The following is a 22,301-nucleotide window of genomic DNA, read 5'->3' as shown; positions in this document are numbered from 1 at the left end:
AAACCTAGAATTTTTCAGCAGCAATAACAAAATTCTTGTTGGAGCGTTCTTGCACTATAACAACTGTTATGGACTTTCGTGGACAAATCAATGTACCGATAAAAAAGGGAGAGGAACAATTGAAGAGAGTGTTGAAAACTAACTGGACTTTTTATACTCTCATTTCCTCTCTCTCACCCACATGGTATATAGGATAGAAAGATGAGTATCTCGTATATATTCCATGAGAGAGTTGCGTTTATAAAGATGAAAGCTCTTAATTTAGCTTTAAAAACTGCATTAGTCTGTTTATTGTTTCAGAATACTTCAATTTTTCTCACACTAGAGTTTTGAAAAGAAGTGGTTGTAAAGATATCTAGTTGCCCAAGATGCAAGGAGAGCTCTTTGTTTGGTTTCTATAAAGACTAGTACTACCAGTAGTATTATTACATTTTAGCAAATGGAAATTTCTCCATTAATTTTATGCTACTGTGAAAGAAATGAATAGGTAGAAATGAATACAAAAATCTGGATAGTAATACTGTCAGTGGCTAACACAGTTCTACAAGGAAAGCCTTGAGGAGGTTTCTTAATAACACTATGATTAGTTGCATTTTCTTCTAAAACTTCAGAAATACTTAAACCTGGAGTGAAGGAGAAGCCGATCAGCACAATGACATAATTCACCTCACTTATTATTTCCCTTCAAGTTTGATAGTCTTGCTGTTAGTTCTGTTACTTGGTATAGAACAAAAGTAAAAATTGGGACACCACAATTTTCTCTTTTAGAGTGGGAAAAATGTAAAGTTTTTATTTTTTCCCCTCTTACATAAATGCAATCTACAATTGCTTCCTCAATACAATGTTATTTTGTACTTGGTTAGTTAGTACTAGGTTATGTGAATTTCTCCATGATTAACTCTTAAACAGGGTTATTATAATTACATTTGTTCTTGTTTCTTATCTCTCCCTGGGAAAAAAATACATTTTCATCTATGGTCTGTATTTTTAGTTCACACTTTCATTTGTAGTTAACAATATTTGAACTACCTTGTGCACATTTTGTCTATTTAACTGTATTATTGTTGTCATGTTTTATTTGCTGGTTTAAGAATCACTTTCCTAATTTTATTTTACAAAACATTTTTGATTTTTATCAGTATAGAAGCTTGGTAGCCTTTAAAACAAAGTGGCCTAGGAGTCCAGGTTAATTTCTTTAAAATGATGACATTGTGGGTAATGTGGACATTTATTTATTTACCTATCTGCAGTATAGATCCTTTCTTGCGGCTAAGAATATACCAAAAAGAAATTATAGGTAATCCTCATTTAACAAACACAACTGGGACTGGCAACTCTATTGTTAACCATGCCAGATTTATGATGACACTTTTTCTGCAGTTATTAAATGAATATTCATTTCATAAATCACCCATGGTTATCAAGTGAGTTTTACTGTCGGATTCTCAATAGATTTTGCTCAGTTGAACAAAGTGGGATGCCGTGACAGTTGTAAGCATGAGGACCGGTTGTAAAATTACTTTTTCAGTACTCTCATAACTTTGAACAGTTGTTAAACAGGACAGTTGTTATCTGAGGACTTCCTATGTTTGAACTGGAGGTCAAAAGCAGCAAGTAAATGGATCATAAAGGAAGAGAAAAGTTTGCTTCTTTCTAACACATGTTAGAGTTGTGAAATTTTTTTGAAATTGTTGTATCAAAATCCTTCTTTCTCTTCAAATTATAAAAACTCTGGCAGATTTTTCCAAGCTGGCATTTGTTTGTTTGTTTATTAAAACAGAGCAAATTGCTTTATAAACTGCATAAACTGCTCCTTGATGAAGGAACTGCATGGGGAATTAAAAGTGTCTGTTCACGTACATGTGTGTGGCAACTGGGTGAGTGTAGAAAAAGATACAGCTGCTTTAATAATTTGAAAGAAGCTGCTTTCTATGCTTGGTCACAGCAAACTGGATGGGAATCATTCATGCATTCTTTCCCCATTCAATGTATTTCCCAGCTATTTACCTCTTTTGATCCTCTTAGAGCACAATGAGCACAAAAGCTTAGAATAAGAGGTAAAATATTTGAGTCTGGCTGTTGCATAGAACATTGGGACATGTTTCTCTAATTACAAAAGCCTGCCATTTCAAGTATATCTAGTACATTTTTGAACAGCAAAAGTAGTGATTAGATTTGGTGAGATTTGCCAAATGAAAAGCATAGAGTTCTATCAATATATAACATGTCATTCATTGCCATCACTAAAGGGGAAAAAATAGAGAAAATGTAAGATATGGACAATAGCAGTCATCATTCAGTGAAACTATATACAAGTGCCTGATTGCAAATCTTCTCCACAGTGGAAAAAACTCCGAGATGTCAGACAACAGCTTTCAATTTTTCTGGTGTCTGGTGGCTCTTATCTAAGGGGGATACCGCTCCTTCCAGTTTAAGAATTCTGTATCTTGCCAAGATTCCAAAAGGTAATATTATGTAGCAACCTAAAGTTAGATCAGCATAAAACTAAAGAGTTGCATAAAGGAAAAATAGTTGACCTCTGAGGACCTTTGAGGAAGCTGTCCAGTATGTGTAATATATTATGATTGCCTTAAAATACAATCAACAAAGCAGGGGTGAGAGTTCTACTATTTGTATGTATTGAAAAGTCTGGGCTCACTTAAGTTTTCCAGACCCTTTATAAATGGATGTTTAAAATATTGGTCATCTGTTCCTTATATATTTCTGTAAAAAATACCAATTGAATCAATTTTATCTATGCAGGTTGTCCTCAACCTATGAACATAATTGACTCATAAGTAGAATCATCACATGACCAAATTCAATTTTATCACCAATTTTACAGAAAAAGGCATAGTACAGTCATAGGACTGCAACTGGTCATAAATGTTAGCCAGTTGTCAAATACCCGAAATATGTTCATGTGACTGCAGGGGTAGTCAGGCAGTCATAATTTCAAAGATGGGTTGTAAGATTTTTTTTGAGTTCACTGTAATAGTCGGTAAGCAACTAGTCATAAGCCAAGGACTTCCTGTAACATAAAATAAAGTGTTATTTTGAGTAAATAATCATCATAGTCATTTATTAAACCTGTATGCGATCTGATTTACAACACTCTAGGTGGCTCACAATAATTAAACAAAGAAATTACAATAAAATCAATGAAAAATAAAAGAAAGATAAAAGATGGCATGTGCAACAGACCAGATGGAATGAAGTGAAGAGTCGCACTATCCCTTGCCAAAGTGAATATTCTTTTATTACATGTTCATATGCCTAGGCTTGCCTGCAGACGTGCATGAAAGTTTTGAAATATTTCAAATTCAAAAAAATAATAATCTTGTTTTAAGCATGAAATAATTGTTTTACACTTGAAATATTTCATTCTAGAAATATTCTGAATTGAAAATAACCCTATTTTGAGTTTGGAGCAAGCGTTTCATGCTTGGAACACTTCAAGCTTGGAAAAAGCACCCAATATATTTTTTAAACAATAACCAAAATTCACGAGTAAGAGAAACTTTGTGTTTTGTTCTGAGAGGATTCTAATAAATGTATTTTAACTTTGTTAATACCTGTCAACTGGGTACATCAGACAAAGAAAGTTTAAAAATACTTTATCATATTGGCTAGTAACTGAATCTTGCAAATCTCACTGTACTTTACTCCCTACTGTTTATTTATTTATTTTATTTTAATTCCATTTATATCCCGCCCTTCTCCAAAGACTCAGGGCGGCTTACAAACTTAGCAGTAGCCTTCATTCTATGTATATGCCTGCTTATTAGGGCTTTCACACACACCCCAAGCGGCATTATTACAAAGTCAGCTTAATTGCCCCCAACAATCTGGGTCCTCATTTTACCTACCTCGGAAGGATGGAAGGTTGAGTCAACCTTGAGCCTGGTGGGATGCGAACCTGCACTAATTGCAGGCAGCTGGTGTTACTTAAGGAGACATTAGCCCACTGCTCCACCAAGGTTCCTTCTTATATTCTTCTAGTAAGAATATGTAGAAGGAGGTATCCATCTGAATTGTTTCCTCCTCCTCTCAGACTGCTTTGGGTTTGAGTCACACATTTCTCCTTGTTGCTCTGACAATCGATCTGGCTTATCTGTCTCAAGGCCATCTTCTTCATTCTCTACAGTAACTTTATCCTCTTGATAAGTTTATTAATGAAATATATGACATCTCATTATTATAGGCCTAGGTAAGTACAGTGTGTGATTAGAAGCTGGAAAAGTCAACAGTTGGATAGTTAAACTAACAAATCTAAACCAAAACTGTAACTGAATCTTCTGCTTTAATGCAGATTTATAAGCAAGCCAACATACGGCTGGATGTTACCAACTCTTAATGTGTAATATATGGGTATCTGAATTACTACTGCAATAGAACAATAGTACCCAAAATCAGTTATGGAGGGGAAGTGTAAGATGATGGTTGGACAGAAATATGGGACCAATCCCAAATATGGAACCAATCTCAATATTTAGCTAGGAGTCTGTGTATGTTTGTGTGTGTTTGTACTTTGTGCTGAAAATTGTGATTGGAGATGTATGTATGTATGTTCTGTAATTCAGAACAATTTATTTTATCTCCAAGTCAGTCACAGATAGGGCTGTTATGAAAGTGTTTAAGGAGTAACTGGAAGACAAATATATTGGATCATTAGAAATAAGCAGAGGGACTGGTTAAAGGAATGAGATAAAGAATTGAGAAGGAAACAGATAGGCTCACACTCAGACACCTAGAAAGAGACCTATAAGATTCTGACATTGACTTGATAAACCCTGGCAGGAAATGAAACTATGCTGGGACCTACAGGGTACCATGGTTTCCTGTTTCATAATCATAAGGAGATCATAATCATAACAGAATTTTCCCCTTGTAATAACATGACTCCTAATTGTAAGCAATATCATCATATATTTCATATAAGTATATGTTCAGTATCAGTCCTCATCAGATGAACCCTCTCTAGTTTAAGTTTGAATTTGTCTTCTCCATATCATACACATAGTATCCTTACACACATCTGTCAGCCCTGATGCAAAAAAAAGAAAAAGAAAAGAGCTTTGTAGTTGACATCCTTTTTTGGGGGGCTCACCAAGCAATTCAGGACTAACTACCAACATCATTTAATATGTAACTGGCTATTTTCACAATGTCAAGGAAACAAAACATTTTTCACAATTTATGAAAGACATTTCAAAATTCTTTGGCAGATATTAATGGAAACCTGGAGGAGGAAATATACACTGCATATGGCTGAGAAGTCAGATAGGGTAAGATAGAGCAAGGTTTATGGTTCTTTCAGCAAATTGGTGGAATTATGCTCTTCCAAAAATAATCAGGACAGCAACATTCCTAAGCATTATCAAAGGAATGATGAGCAAGGTAAATTATCAAAAGCATTTTTTAATTTAAAACATGCAAGTTTTTATTTTGTATACTGCCCAATTCCTAAGTAATTCTGGGTGCTTAGTAGAGAGATAGTTAGATATACAACTAACTGGAGCAGCAAAAATACTAACACAAAGCAAAACAAAATGGGACTCACAATCGCCCTGTTCCAAGGCCCCTGAAAATGACCAGGTCTTCAGTGATTTCCTGAATGATGTAAGGATGGGGAGACATTAAAATCTCTGAGAAGGGATAATTCCAGAGGACAGGAATTGCAAAAGAGTTGGTATCCTTTCTAGGTCCCGCAAACTGATGTCCATTATGTTTTGATGGGATCTGCAGTACACCTACTCTGCTGGGTACCGTTACTTGACCCCACCATCCCCTCCATCTGACTAGGGAAAAAAATATTTTCATCCCCATCTAAAGTATACAGTAAAGATTGTCTGTAGTGAACTAATTCTATGTGGTTGGAGAAATGTTGGAAAAAGAGACCCTCCCAAGAAGTTTAAAAGTACAATTGTCTTATATATAATAGCACAAAAGGTTTATTATAAATTAATTTCACAGCATGGTTTCACTCCCTCTTTTCCAAAGCTTTTTTCCTTTTTTGTTGGAAAAGGACGCCAACAAATTGAGTGATTTAGAGCTCTTGAATCTTACCGGATGCCCTATTGTTTTCCAGTCTCTAATTACTACAAATCATCATTTACTTTGAAAAGATGTCCAGTGTGACAAGTAAGGGATGAAAAGTCAAACATCTGCAATGAAATACATCAGCACAAAAGTGGTTTAAGTACAAGAAAAAATGTCTTCAATTTAAATATTTGACTAAGCAGTATTTGAAGTTGTGGTAGTTTTGCAAATGATGGAATGTATGTATTTAGCTGGAATTAGGAACGTGGATGCATTCTGGCATGTATGGCCACAGAATTATAACAGGGTGAATGAGAATTATTGCAAATCAATTCTATGCATATAATCTATCCTTTTGGTAACTTTTACTGCTTTCATTTTGGAAACTGGACACTTGACATGTTAAGTAGTCAGCATAAAATAAAACTATGACCTTGACTTGACAGCCCTGTCTAGCATCCCCCGCCCAAACTGCACATATCATAACTATCCTATGATCTAATAAGTATCTAAATGTAATTAACTGGATTAAAAAATGCCAGTGCCTCAATCAAATATGTATTCTTATCAGAGTTCTGAGACAGGAGTAAATTGGGACATTTAAAAAACTGGGACCTCATCCAAGCTGTGATCTGATCAGGGTTCAATGGTTATAATAAATTGGAACTATTAAAACTGGGATCTCATCCAACACTTTATTTTGTCTAAACCACAGTACCGAGTGCTGCTAAGTCAGGAATATTCAGGAAATGGAAGGAATTAACCCTTACCAGATATGAAGCAAAATATGTGGGAGTGCAAGATAGAGAATATTATTCTGATGGTAACATTATGAATTAAATAATGACAATATTTCACTCTCATAATAATGTAGGATTATTTGTTCTGATTCAGCCATATGGTAGTTCTGACTTACTCCATAAATACATGCAACTTTTTTTAGATTTTATTTTGCCTTTATTACTATATAAGTAATTCAAGACAGAGAACATATCTAATACTCCATCTTCCTTCTATTTTTGCCAAAGCAACCATGTATGAGTTGGGTTTAGCTGAGACAGTGTGACTGGCCTAAAATCACCCAGTGGCTTTCTTGCCTAAGGCAGGACTAGAACTCACAATCTCCTGGTTTCTAATCTACCTTAACCACTAAAGCAAACTGGCTCTATGGATTATGGCCTTGATTGTCTCAATCTAGAGAATAAAGGCACAGGTTTTCATGTTGCTTCTGTTTTTAAATGAGGTAACATTCTTTGAAAATTAGCCACACAAGAATTTGTTTTTGTTGTATCTTCCATGCATTTTTTTATTGTCAATGTCCAGGGAAATACAAGCTACAATTAAAAAAAAGCACATAACAGCAGCCCTAAATACAATAAGAGCAATGAAAACACCAGATAGACTTGCTAGTTAAAATTTACAAGTATAAGAGGAAAACAACAGAGAAGAAATAAGAGAAAATAAAACAATATCAATAAAATAAAAATAAAAATAAAATTAGGACAAAAGGACTTACTAGTGATATCATTCCAAGTTTATGACATCTTGAGGCTGCTTATGACAATAGCTGATGATAAAACCTTGGCAACTCTGTTTGTAATAGCAGGCTTAAACCAGCTCTCCCTCACTGAAAACCTGATCTCTACCAGAGGGTGGTATAGGCAAACCAGGGCCTAAATTCTCATAAAAAGGATAGTAAAGAAATACCTGTACTAAGGTTTTGGGATTTAATCTGACTACAGGGGCAAGGAATCTCATTAAATGGGGTTTTATTAAACTTTGCATCCTGTACTGCCCAGGATAGAACATGGGGCTGAGCAAACCAGATTGAACAGATAGTTTGCAGGTCTAAAAGGTTTTCAGAAAGGAACCCACCCTTGTAGAGTGTCTCATGCACTAATATTAATTTTCATATCACATTTTTGGGAGGAGGGGAGGAATACAATAAAGCATTGTAAACATTAGTAAATTAAAATTAGATTTCTCAGTTACTCCATGTTTTTTTCAAAATGGATCTGAATTTAGCTTATGCCAAGTATCCACAGCTGCAATATTAAAGTTCATTTTCTCAAATATCAAACAGATACATATTGATTTAAAGCGTATTAGCATGCGGCAATGCTCAGGGCTGAAAAGACAATGCAGGATAACTCTTGAGCTTTGCAAGGCTTTGTGGAATTCAAGGAAACCACAAACTTGAAATAATTTATTAGACCCCCAAGACTAACATTCATTTCTTCAGATATACAGCTACAGAAAACAAGGATTAGCTTTATATTTTGCTTTTTTTATTTTCTGTATATAAGCCTAATTTCTGTAAGACAATAGCATGTCCATTAATACAGTGAGCTCTTTCCGTTTTCATAAAAGAGCCAGTTTGGTTTAGTGGTTAAGGCACCAGGCAAGAAGCCAGGAGATTCTGAGTTCTAGTCCCACCTTTGGCATGAAAGCCAGCTGATTGACTGTGGGCCAACCACTCTCTCTCAGCCCAACCCATCTCACAGGATTGTTGTGGGGAAAATAGAAGGAAGGAGTATTTTGAGCATTCATCACCTTACTTGTAAAAAAATAATTAAATCGGGATAAAAATTTTGAGAAGGAAGGATTTCAGCATATGTTCTCCTCAAGAAGGTCACTGTAATCTTTTATTTAGCAACTAGAAGAGCTCCAAAGCAGATCTGCAGGTTCTGAGCACTCTGACTCTGAAATCAAACATGGGATTTGTAAAACAGTGCCTAACATTTAAAGAATTCTAATTTTAAGAAAGGCATCCTAATTTATTTCTTTTAAAATATTTAATTTTGATGAAGGGTTGCTCAGTTGAAGCCTTAAAAGACAGAAATATTGCCTGTCTATCACAGGTGCCAGTGGGGGGATTGCCCATATAGATCTGTGACTGGAGGATTCTTCTGAACTCATGGCTCCTAGTAAGGCAACATGGGAGTGTGTGTGCTGTGCCTAGGGGCTCCTTTGTACAGCCTTGTCTTCTGTGCCAGTTGTGGTTTTACTTAATGCAAGACACCCCGGCAATAGTAATTCACTTTCTCATTACTACCTGGTTAGATTACACAATGCTGCTACACAGGGCTGCTTTTAAAAAACATTCAGGAGCTACAATTAAGCCAGAATACTAACTGGCACCTATTGTTGGGATCATATCACACTTATGTCTCAGGCCTTGCACTAGCTTCTGAGTACAATTTAAAGTGTTGGCTTTGACCTATAAAGTCCTTTATGGCTTGGCACCTACTTATTCCCAGAACACTTATTTCAACTGGAATCAGCCCAACTTATATGGTCATATTGGAAGGAACAGTTAATAGCTCCCTAGGAAGTAAAGGGGAGGGAGGGGATTGAAGCCAAAAATTGCTGTTTTTCAGTAACTGCTTTATCCTTTGGAGCAGTCTTATGGTGGAAATCAGACTGGCCCTTTCTTTGGATGCATCTAGAATTTTTTTTAAAAACCAAGCTGTTGATAAATCATTTACATTCTAGAATGAGCCATCACTATAACATAATGATTCAACATGATTATCTATGTGTTGTTCTATTATGTTTGATTATGCCATGGTTTATTGACTGTAATAAGCTTATTGTGAATATTTAAATCAGTTTTAATATAGCTTGTAAACCATTGCGAATTGGACTTGACTGTAGTGGCACATAAATGTAATAAACAAATAATCTATCCAGGGAGACACACTCTTTCTCACATACATTTCTAGACTATACTAAGATCGAGAATGGAATAACAAGACATCAGTAGCATCAAGTAGGTAAACCACAATGGAGATAACTTTCTCTTTATAAACATCCCCATAACAGCTATTGAAGTTAGGGATGAGGTTGATAGCACTCAAGGGAGAGTGGAGACAAACTGAATTCTAGTCAAAGCAATAACTAATGTACTAAACATGCATATATAAGTTGTATATGCAAAATGACTACTTGGAGTGCAATGCTGTACCAATGGAAATGTGTATATCTAAAGAACATGTTGAAAAGAACTCACATACATATGATAAACAAAAGGACAACAAATTTAGCAAGGCTAGTCTTATTCTGGAACACATTTATTCCACAGTAATATTTGCATCTATTGGTATTTAGATGACTGGATTAAAAAGTGGCTACTAAATATTAAGAACATCCCATGGAAAGGTCTGAAGACATTGCTTAGTTTGTTAGCCATTCCATGAAAAGATGTTTCCTTCATTATAGGTTTATGACACACTTACGGAGTTCGAGACTTTGTGAGAAACAATCTCCTGGTGCCATTTATCATAGAACTCTTTCTGAACTTGAATCCAAATTCTGTGGCTCGAATGAAAGAGCACTTCCCCAAGAGGCACTTTTCTTGCCAGGCAAAACAGCAACAAAGGCAGTCCAATCAGAAAGAAAATATAGTCTCTCTCCTCAGATATATTGTGTGGAGAAAAGGAAAAAGACAGAATAACAGAGTTGGAAGGAACCTTGGAGGTCATCCAGTCCAACCCCCTGCTCAAGCAGGAAACCCTATACCATTTCAGACAAATGGCTGTCCAGTCTCTTCTTAAAAATTCCCAGTGTTGGAGCATTCACAGCTTCTGGAGGCAGGTTCTTCCACTGATTCCACTGTTCTAACTGTCAGGAAGTTTCTCCTTAGTTTTAGATTGCTTCTCTCCTTGATTAGTTTGCATCCAGGTTTCTTGTCCTGCCTTCAGGTGCTTTGGGAAATAGGTTGACTCCCCTCTTCTTTGTGGCAGTCCTTTAGATATTGGAAGACTGCTATCATGTCCCCCCTCGTCCTTCTTTTCATTAAACTAGACATACCATACCCAATTCCTGCAATCATTCTTTGTATGTTTGAACCTCCAGTCCCCTAATCATCTTTGTTGCTCTTCTCTGAACTCTTTCTAGAGTCTTAACAACTTTTTTATATTGTGGTGACCAAAACTGGTGGCAGTGTGGTCTTACCAAGGCATTATAAAGTTATATTAACACTTCATGTGGTCCTGATTCTATATCTTTGTTACAGTAGCCTAGGACTGATTTAAAATACCCTTTGTTGTTATGAAGGGTTAAGATAATCCCTATTCTTTAATTTTGATGGCAAGTCAAAAGAACCATGACCTGACTGGTGGGGTCTGACTGGCAGAATCTACTTCCTGCTACTCTATGACTCACACCTCTTCCTGGTTGCTGTCTGCCAGTGGAAACTCACTGATCTTTGGATAAGGATCTTTTTTCATAACTATTATAAGGGTCTCTTGCTTGAGCAGGGGGCTAGACTAGAACACCTCCAAGGTCCCTTTCAGCTCTATTCTGATTGAAAAATCTTTTTCTACCTTTCACTGTATAAACATAGGAACACCACCAAACTATCATGTTAGCAGATATGGAAAATTCATAGTAGATAGCTAACAAACTTTTATCAATATCAGTAATTAGGAAAGCAGTTAAAATCTATAAAATCCAGATGAGTGGCTCAGGCTCACAATATCATTTTTCTGCTATTTCTAGACACTGCAATTGTTAAGATTTACAATAAGATTTACAATAAATTAATATCTCCCCTAAAGAGGAATGTGCAACTAAGTGTGCAGAGCCTTCATTCCTGTAAATCATTTCTAAGTCTGTTCAGAAGGTAAGATAAAGTATGAAGTTTGTGAAGTCACTGGCAGCAAGATTTACAGCACAAGCTCACTGCATGGTGGTGATTGCCATTAAAATCTCAGGCCTGAACTAATTTATACATTACAGGATTAGTGAATCTTGGAGCAGAGTTATAAAATTCAGCCTTACTCTCCGGGTAAACCCTCATTATGTTAATAGAATAGCAACAGCATTAAAGTTTCACTCATCTTGATAACTTAGATAGCATTTTGGGTGTGCATTTTTTACACTAGTATGTCATAGGAAAGCTAGCTTTAGTTTTTATTCTTCATAAAATCAGCTGCTATGTTATCAAGACCTTGGCAATACATTATTTCTTTTTTGCCAGTATCATTCATTACACTAAGCTCTTGAACTACCTCCCACATGGATATTCAAAGTTTGGTAACTGAAGCATCATGCAAATGAATTACCTCAAGCATGCTAAAAATACGTGTTCCACAACATGAATGTCTTTAGAGTCTTATATCCATTCTGGAGCAAGCCATTAAAAGCTGAACACCAAGGGATGGGAAACTGCTGCACACCGAGCAATTGCCAGAGCTGCTAAAATCTGGTTAGGTTGGTAGTGATGTTCTCCAGGCTTATGGTCTTTGTTCTCCAGACTTATGGTTCTGGGGGACTTCAATCTGCCATTCATGGCCACCATCGAGCTAACCCACATCATCTCTGGCATGACTTACAAGGGAGGCTACATGTTAGACATAGTTTTTAATCACATGACAGTGGAGACATGATCTAAAGTTGGGAAATGTTACTTGAATGTTTACACTGGAAAAATTGAAGAAAAAAACCTTCTAGAAGTTTATTTAGAAAAGGAGTAACTAAAACCAAAATATGTGCATGCGCAGACTGCAATGTGGATACATATACACAATTTACAGTACTTTAAGAATAAGAAGAATCAATGTGGATGACATTTTTGTAGTGATAACTCACTCCTCCCCCATACAGACTAAACATGCATTTTAAACACAAAGGTACCATATAAACAGACACTCTAATATTGCCATTATAATCAAGGAAAAGGCAACTGTGTTCTCTTCAGATATTTCTACTTTTAGCCAGCATGGTCAAAACAAGGTGTTGTGATAGTAGTTCAAAACATCTGGAGGCACCAAGTATCATATCCCTGTGGTAAATCATTGGAATTAATTTCTGGTGTGCATGAAGTAGGAGGGCTTTAAGAATCATCTGAATGGGACACAAGGCACTCTACCGGTGTGATCATGATTGATAAGGTCTGCATTTCTGTTGCCTTTCCTGAGGACTTGTCTCATTCAATAAACTATTAGTAAAAGAGTGGAGCTATATTTATATTAGCAGCTGCAGCCAAAGGTTGTTATGCACTGGAACTTACTTGTGTGACATGCTTGGTAAAACAAAAGCCTTCTTCTAAGCAACATTGACCAACACTGTGTTCAGAGAGATGACACATTGATATGTTATATAAAATTGACAGAGAAAATAGGAATGACCTCCTTGTCTATATGGCATAAATTAAGCCCTCCTTTGGGATTCATGTTATTCATTTTTTTCTGTAAAGGAGAAATAAATGATAGAAAACTATCCAGGGAAAAATGGTATTTCTTTTCTTGTTTAATTGTAGAATAAAAATCAAATATTTGAGTTAAAAATATCATGTAGGTTCACTAGCTTCTAAGCACACCTGCTGTTCCTCATTTCTGTCTCAAATGATTCCAGGTCAAAAGGTGAATAATTATTAGACAAGATAAACCAGAATTATAAAGGCATGGAACCGAGTATTTTTAATAGGTTCTTACCAATTAACTGTCACTCCGGGGATTATATTCTATTTTGAAAGAGAATTTACCACTACAAGAAATATTAACAATTACGCCATGTCTGTCCAATTGGAATATTAACCTAGAAACAGACGGGATCATTCCCAGAAGTCTGCCAACATTTTAACAAATGGCAGTGGTCCTTTAACAGATGGGATGCATACTCTGTAATGTGCCAGGATCCCAACAATGAACATGAGCTTCCATAAAAATGAAAGACATGTACCTTACAATTGCCAGCGATAGATTTCAGTGTCATCAATGCAAATGCTGGCTAAGCATATAGACTGACCACCAATTATTGGCATGGTTGGATAAACCTTAAAGCTAATTTTATCATTTGTGTAACATAATGTATATTTTTATAAACATTTTATAAATAATAATAAAAAACAAGTGCTGAATTTAGCAAGTGATGTCAGGCTTTTTTGTGTTTCCAACCACAAGCTAGGCATGATAGACAAGACATCATTGGAAATGTGGCCTGTATATTATTTAATTATTTCACATATTTATTGACATAGAATAGACAATCATTACATATTACTTTTTAGATGTACGATTTCTCAATGTAGGATTCTGTGTGCAACTTACATTATAACCTGGTATTTGTGACTTTTTCTACATTACTTTTCCAATATAGTCCTAAGTAAACAATTTCTTCTACATTCAATTTTTAAAAGTGAAAGTAATCCTCATGTACATTTTAAACTCAGTTTACCCAAAACACACTGACAACTTTTGCACACAGATGCTGTTTTGTAACAATCTTCCCATTAAGAATCATAGAAATTCTTGAGTACCTACCGTAGCATTTGCTGGCCAGTGCTCAGCTTTCCTTTCCACTGAAGACTAGCGAATAAGAAGAAGAACACACCCACACACTCACACGTAGACAAACACGCAAGCACTGAGCTCACCTTTCCCGTTCCTCCTTCATCTTTTCTAGGTCAACTTCTTTGAGTGTACTTTGCTTGGAGTTTCCCTTCTGATCACCTTTTACACCTTTATCCTCTTTTTTCTTGCCAAACCTGATTTAAAAATGAAATTTCATATTAAAATAAGCCAGAAATATTATGAAAGTCTTAAGAGCTGATTTAAACAGACTGATTTAAGCAAACACAATACATTCGATAAAGCTGACTCAAGGAACTTAGATTTTATAGAGTATAACTTTTCCATAAATTTTTCATTATAATTTCCATTTTTATTGTTTTAGAAATATTTATCTTTTATGATTTTAATGCTTTCAGTGTTGCAAAACATAATCACTTTGAAAGGAGATGGGCAGCAAATTAATTAAATGAATGAATGAATGAATGAATGAATGAATAAGGAAGGCATGTAGGAGTATCTATGGAGATTCTCAGTCATCTAGGTCATGATTGTCCCAAAGGTGCTTTTACACGAGGCAACTGAACTTTCTTTTTTCTCTTTGAAGACCTTCTGCTTCTCATCCAAGAAGCTTCTTCAGCTTTGACTGGATGGTGGGGAATCTTCAGCCAACACAACATAAGTGCACACTTCAAACCCAAGAATACACTAAGGCAGAAGCTTGTCCACCCTAAGGATAAAACACCCAGACACAAACTGAGCAATATGATATATGCAGTACAATGCAGTGAGCCATGTTCAGATCTGTACATTGGGGAAACAAAACAACCACTTCATAAATGTATGGCACAACACAGGAGAACAAACCCACCAGGACAAGATTCAGCAGTCCATTTACATTTAAGACAAAGGCCACTCTTTTGAAGAAAGCAAAGTCCACGTTTTGGACAGAGAGGACCGGTGGTTTGAAAAAGGGGTCAAATAGGCCAACTATGTCAAAACTGAACAGCCCTCTTTCAACAGAGGAGGAGGGATACGTCTTCAAAGGGGGGGGGGGAAGGCCAGTTGCCTCATGAAAAAGCACCTTTGGGACAAGGCATTTAGGAAAATCTCTAGGGACAGTCCAAGAAGGGGAGCAATTATGTGGTAGAAAATATGGGAAACCCTAGTTCTGCCAATTTCCCAAAATATGAAAAAACCTGGCCAACCAGTATCAAAGATACTTTAAAAACATGAGCAAAGAGAGTGAAATCCCTAAATACTTTAGCCCAAAGTCAGTTATTTCCAAGCATAAAACAAGGTGATGAAAACATATGAAGTAAACTCAGCTTCAAAGAAAACAACAACCATTTAATGGGGAGATTCTCTTAATTTCTTTTATTAAATTATGTGGAGGAGAGCCTTGAAAGACCAATCCAGTTCTGTCTCCCAAAAGTTTACTGTGATTGTTTTGAGGGCTTTACTGGGCCATTGGTGCACCTTTGTAAAGATGGAAAAGATCCCTCCTCAGACAATTAAAATTACTACTTAAATCTTCAGGAGAATGGGGCTACCCTGACATCGAGCAGTTACAGTCTGAAATTATTTCTTAAGCCCAAATTTTTACTCATCATTGCCTGCATAATTTGAATTCATGTATACCCTTTTCTTAATTGATTCACCATTTATTTCTAATGCTGTATTATTAATAAATATATTATTCTTTCTAGTTTTTGTAAAATTAGCAACACTAACCATTATCTCTTTTCATTCAAATGCTACCTGGTGCTAATAGACCTTTATAAAAGGCATTCAATAGGTATGTTTCATACATGTGCACACATAGTGGTATGAATGTCTATGTATAAATTATATTTATGAATATCTTGAATATGTGCGTATCTGTATGTATGTATCTCTATAAAAATAAAATGTTCAGGACATTCTTCAGTTATTTTGGGTGTCTCTAGAAAATACTGTTTTATTCATTAAGCATCTCTCCTGTTTCCCAAAAACGTTGGCATTTTTTCAGTCAGCAAAATTGAATTCCTGACTTTAATTTCATTATTATATAACTTGCAATACTACTGAATTCCAATAATGAGTCTCCAGCTTACTATAGTATAAAGCAAGTCTCTAAAAGGAAACCACACAATACTGCTTGAAGACTCCACGTATTAATTGCCAATTAAAAATATCTTGTTCTGTGTAAATTCAGCATTTGCATAAGTGTGTGCACTAGGTGCTTACGCAAAATAGCAGAGGTTATGGATATGGATATCCCTTCATATACTGATTGTCACAGAGTAGACAAAGCACCAATTTATGATAATACTACTGCTATTATCTGCAGTTTTTCTCTTTCTGAGTTCTTTCCAGTATTCTTGTTCATTTTTGCTCTTTTTTGGTAAAAATATAAAAGTTGAATGGGGCATGTATGAATTATCTACAGTAAAAAAAAAGAATAATACAATCAACAATGAATAGGTGCTGAATGAATGTGGGTACATTGCAAAAATGAGTGATCAGTTCAAAGGACAAATATTTAAATGGATCATGAAGAAGGAAAGTAACATCATTGTTGAGAACCAGTTTGGTGTAGTAGTTAAGGCACCATGCTAGAAACTGGGAGATCATGAATTCTAGTTTTGACTTTGTGCTTTGGGAACAAAACCAGCTGGTCACCTTGGACCAGTCACTCTCTCCTAACCCTAGGAAGACAGCAAGGGAAAACCATTTCTGAAACTCTTGCCATGAAAACTGCAGTGTCTAGACTAGGCAGTTGCTAGTAGTCAAGAAAGACTTGAAGGAACTAAAAGTGTATATACCAGAGAGCCTGTTTTTTTTCTTATTGTATACTGTAATATTTTTATTGCTAGTTTTTTTTTTTAAAAAAAAGATGTATAGGTTCTGTTACATATTATAAAACAATTGCTACTCTCTTTACCAGCAGCTAGGAAGAAGAAATTATATGGTCTCAAAACATGTAATTCTGTTTGGGAATTCCTGACTGATTTTGCTCAGGCAAAAAATATTCCTTTTTCCATACCCATCACGGAGCACATTGCTTATGGGCCAAAAGGAATGAAGGGAAAAGAGCAGGAAATAATCAACTCAAAATAAGCAGAATGTTTTAGTGGAAGGCAAGCACCTGCCTAGGGATAAGCATCAGCAGAAGTTTCACTGAATAAAAAATACTTCTTTCTCTCTAGTGAATTCAGATAGGAGATCTAAACACTGTTCTGTAGAGAAATCTCCACTTCCTTGAATTTTTAGCAGGCAGAAATATCATCAAAAAGAGTTGAGTATTTGAGATAATCAATTATTCTATCACATAATAACTTTACAAGCTTAATCAGATAGTGTAAAATGGCCCTCCAGCTAATTCTGGAAAGATCTGAATCTAATAGCAGCCCAGAAGAGAGCTTTCTTGTCTAATACATACATACATATTAAATGGATAACACATTGCTTTCATAGATGCTGCGTTCTAACCACACCATGTTTTATTGTTCCTGCTCTCCTTCCCCCTCTTCCTAGTTTTATTTAAGCAGACCAGAAGTTTAATATTTGATTTTGCCTATGCTAAAGTTTTTACCGAGTAATACTGCCCCAGTCTTTCTATGGTTATAGGAACAATACAGAAGATGGACCAAAATAGAAAAAAATTGAAGTTGCTTCTCTTCCCTCTTTAGACCCTGATGCTGCCTTTTTACACACACACACACACACACACACACACACACACACACACACACACACACACACACTATATATATATATGTGTGTGTGTGTGTGTGTGTGTGTGTGTGTGTGTGTGTAAATTTTAGATTGCTAACAAAGAATTAAAGGGAGACTGATTGTTAGCAATCTAAAATTTACACAAATATGAGCTGTCACTGTTGTGACTACTGCCTGTCGATGGCCTTCGGTTAGGCTGAAACAGGAAATAAAGATTTGTCCCATGTTTGGGGCCTAGCAAGGTAGTCTAAATAGTTAACAAGCTATATATATATATATATCCATCCCCCAAACTTCATAGTATCACCTGGCAATTATAACAAGTAGATACTGTAACAAGAAGAGTGCTATTAGATAGTGATGTATTATTATTGTCAAAATCTGGATAAACTAAAGTAAGATTATATACTAATGGACTGTAAGTAAATCCAGATGAAAATAGCTCTCTTTGTTATTTTTGGCTTTATACCAAAACTGTGGGAAGTTGCATAGTACACCTGCCATACCAAATATACTGCCTTTTTGTAACCTTGGTTCGATTTTTAAAAAATAAAATAAAATAAAAATCTTTTTTTTTTGCCTTTTACAATATTTTTAGAAAGTTCTTCCTGCTAGTTTTATATCAAAGCTGATGTCTGTAAGTTATCTGGTTTCCAAACATTCAGGTGTTAAAACTATGGCAGCAAACATGATACAGTCCTCAGGAGACATGCTCATCTTTAAGGTGCAACAAGACTCTCTAGGCAAGAAAAAAAACATCAACAGCTTCCATGAGTTCAAGCGCTCAGCACTCTCTCCTCCAATTTTCCCCCATAACAGCCCTGGCTTGCTTGGCTCCTTCATATGCGCGATGAAGCCTCCCACATCTCGAGGCCTTGGTTTTACTCTGCAATTTAGTTTGTTAGATCTGGGCTGCTATTAGATTCAGATATTTCCATTAAATTCAGATATTTCCAGCATTTGCAATTATAAGAAAGGAATGGAGATGTTAGCAGCCTTTGATGTACAAGAGACATAAGATGATATAGTAACAGAAGATTCCTAAAAGGCTTGTCTTTGAAAGAGTACAGTGGAACTAATAATTCCTGCCACTTTATATCTTAAGAAAAATCCCGGCTATCAAATGAAAAATTGCACTTATTCAAAAAATGCTAAAGAGGGGCACTTTATATGAGTTCCAAAAGACTATTTGAAACAAACAAACACACAAAAACATCCAGTACCAAGCCACATTTACTAAGTTGTTTCAGTTATTTTTAAAAACCAACATTCTCATACTATCCAGAAATATACAGTAGATGCTTCCTGATAAATAATGGTAATGTTAGACTGATAGTTCAATTAGGAGAGAAAAGCCTCCTGTGATGAATAAAACCACTGGGTATTTAATATATTAGGCCTTTCAAAATGGTTTCCTCAAACTATATGAAAAGGAGACAGAAAATAAAATTAAGAACATTCTGGCCTTCGGCCACTCTGCGTAATATTATGGGAGCATCAGCTGAAGTTTGCAATAAGCTATGAAAGCAGTTACAGCTATAATCCATTAGTATGCAGCTTGCAATGGAATGGCAATATCCAAATGCACTAGGTGTATTAGCTGTGCATACAAAAGCAGGAAAGGATTCTCTTTTCTGCAATTCCCAATCAAAAGAGCAAAAATAGGTGAGTCATCCCAACGAGAAAAATCTAAAATAATGCAGCCAAGAACAATTTGTGCAGTCGCAATGAATTCCCCTCTCCTGATATTACCTTTAATAGATTACCTTTAATACAAGTTTTTAAATTTCATATCTGGTTGCAAGAACATCAATAAATTGTTGGTGTTGCCCAGAACGTTTTGTTGCCATCTTACATAAACCATCTCAAATAAGGTATAAAAACAGAAGTATAGAATTGTTCTGATCCAGCTGGATAGTCTATCAACATAACAACCCTGCTTGACTCAGCCTGGCAAGATGGAGTAACTTTGGGTTTTTGCACACACACACACACACCCCAGGGTCTGATGATTTGTCATCTCTGATTCTGGATGGGGTTGCAGTTCTCCTGACTGAGCTGGTGTGCAAATTGGGAGTCCTCGTGGTCTCATGGCTCCTGCTTAATGAGCAGGTTGGTGGCTGTGGGAGAGGTATCTTTGCACAGGTTTGTCTGTGGCTCCAGTTGCATCCTTTCCTGGACAAAGAGGCCTTGCTCATAGTCACTCATGCCTTAAGTCACCTGCTGGCTGGAGTATTACTATGTGCGTTACATAGCTTGCCCTTGAAGACAGTGAGAAGTTACAACTGGCCCAGAACATAACAGTACATAGAGTATTGGGTGTCCATAGGTTTACCCATGTTACACTTTTGTTATATAAGCTGTACTGGCTTCCAGTTTTCTTCCAGGTGCAATTCAAGGTGGGTGCAATTCAAGGGATGTGGTTATTTGTGGGACCACTTTTCCCTAAGAATATCTGCCTGTCCTACTAGATCTGACAGGGTGGGCAGGTTCCAGGTTCTCTTCCTGAAATTTTGGCATCTAGCAGGATCTTGGAAGTGTACCTTTTCCATGGCTGTCCCACCTTGTAGAACACCCCACTGCTGGTGATTCTACAGCCTACCACTCTCCCAGCCTTTGGAAGGCCATTAAGTCTTGGCTTTTTATTAAAGTGCTTAGGATTGTGTGGGTGGACACCATGAATAGAAGGTAGCTGAGCCTGTAATTCACATCCCAAGGGGGACAATTATAATGCAGGTTTTTTGTTTATTGTTTTTATGTCTGTTTTATTTATTGGCTTTCTGGTTGTTATAAGCTGCCCAGAGTTGTTTAAGATAGGCAGCCATATACATCTTTTAAATAAATAACAACTAAATAAATACAGAGAACGAAACTTGAATACTTTAATTTTCCATTTGAAAAAAACTGTTGTTGTTGTTAGTTGCGAAGTCGTGTCCGACCCATCGCGACCCTATGGACAATGTTCCTCCAGGCCTTCCTGTCCTCTACTATCTTCTGGAGTCCATTTAAGCTCACGCCTACTGCTTCAGTGACTCCATCCAGCCACCTCATTCTCTGTCGTCCCCTTCTTCTAGTGCCCTCAATCTTTCCCAGCATTAGGCTCTTCTCCAGTGAGTCCTTCCTTCTCATTAGGTGGCCAAAGTATTTGAGTTTCAGCTTCAGGATCTGGCCTTCTAAAGAGCAGTCAGGGTTGATCTCCTCTAGGACTGACCGGTTTGATCGCCTTGCAGTCCAAGGAACTCGCAGGAGTCTTCTCCACCACCATAGTTCCAAGGCTTCAATTCTTTGGCGCTCAGCCTTTCTTATGGTCCAGCTTTCACTGCCATACATTGCAACTGGGAAGACCATAGCCTTGACTATACGCACTTTTGTTGACAGGGTGATGTCTCTGCTTTTTAGTGTGCTGTCTAGATTTGCCATGGCTTTCCTCCCGAGGAGCAAGCGTCTTTTAATTTCTTGGCTACAGTCCCCATCTGCAGTGATCTTGGAGCCCAGGAAAATAAAATCTGTCACTACCTCCATTTCTTCCCCATCTATTTGCCAGGAATTGAGAGGGCCAGATGCCATGATCTTGGTTTTCTTAATGTTTAATTTCAATCCAAGTTTTGCACTCTCCTTCTTCACCCGCAACAAGAGGCTCTTTAGTTCTTCTTCACTTTCTGCCATTAGAGTGGTATCATCTGCATATCTTAGGTTGTTGATGTTTCTTCCGGCAATCTTAATTCCAACTTTTGATTCATCTAGCCCTGCCTTTCTCATGATGTGCTCTGCATATAAGTTAAACAGGCAAGGCGACAGTATACAGCCTTGCCGGACTCCTTTCCCAATTTTGAACCAATCAGTGGTTCCGTGTCCAGTTCTCACTGTTGCTTCTTGGCCCGCATATAGATTTCTCAAGAGACAAATAAGATGGTCTGGTATGCCCATCTCTTTAAGGACTTGCCAGAGTTTGTTATGATCCACACAATCAAAGGCTTTAGCATAGTCAATGAAGCAGAAGTAGATGTTTTTCTGGAACTCTCTAGCTTTCTCCATGATCCAGCGTAAGTTAGCAATTTGATCTCTAGTTCCTCTGCCTCTTCGAAATCCTGCCTGTACTTCTGGTAGTTCTCGATCCACATACTGCTGGAGTCTAGCTTGTAGGATTTTAAGCATAACTTTACTAGCATGAGAAATGAGTGCAATGGTGCGATAGTTTGAACATTCTTTGGCACTGCCTTTCTTTGGAATTGGAATGTAAACTGA

The 22,301-nt window shown here is 36.6% G+C and overlaps 1 protein-coding gene across 4 annotated transcripts in view; it reads right to left on the bottom strand.

Annotated features, from left to right (window-relative positions):
* PARD3B (par-3 family cell polarity regulator beta) overlaps positions 1 to 22,301 on the bottom strand; it is a 600,416-nt gene that overhangs the window by 172,993 nt on the left and 405,122 nt on the right. For all 4 annotated transcript variants that reach the window (XM_081312950.1, XM_081312947.1, XM_081312948.1 and 1 more), the window contains one exon: positions 14,423 to 14,533. In XM_081312950.1, the coding sequence (XP_081169076.1) occupies positions 14,423 to 14,533 (111 nt within the window). The remainder of the gene's footprint in view (positions 1 to 14,422; positions 14,534 to 22,301) is intronic.

This window comes from Vipera berus, assembly GCF_964194415.1.
Source record: "Vipera berus genome assembly, chromosome: 1".
In the NCBI taxonomy this organism is placed as follows: Eukaryota; Metazoa; Chordata; class Lepidosauria; order Squamata; family Viperidae; genus Vipera; species Vipera berus.
This window is presented reverse-complemented; position numbering and strand designations above follow the sequence as displayed.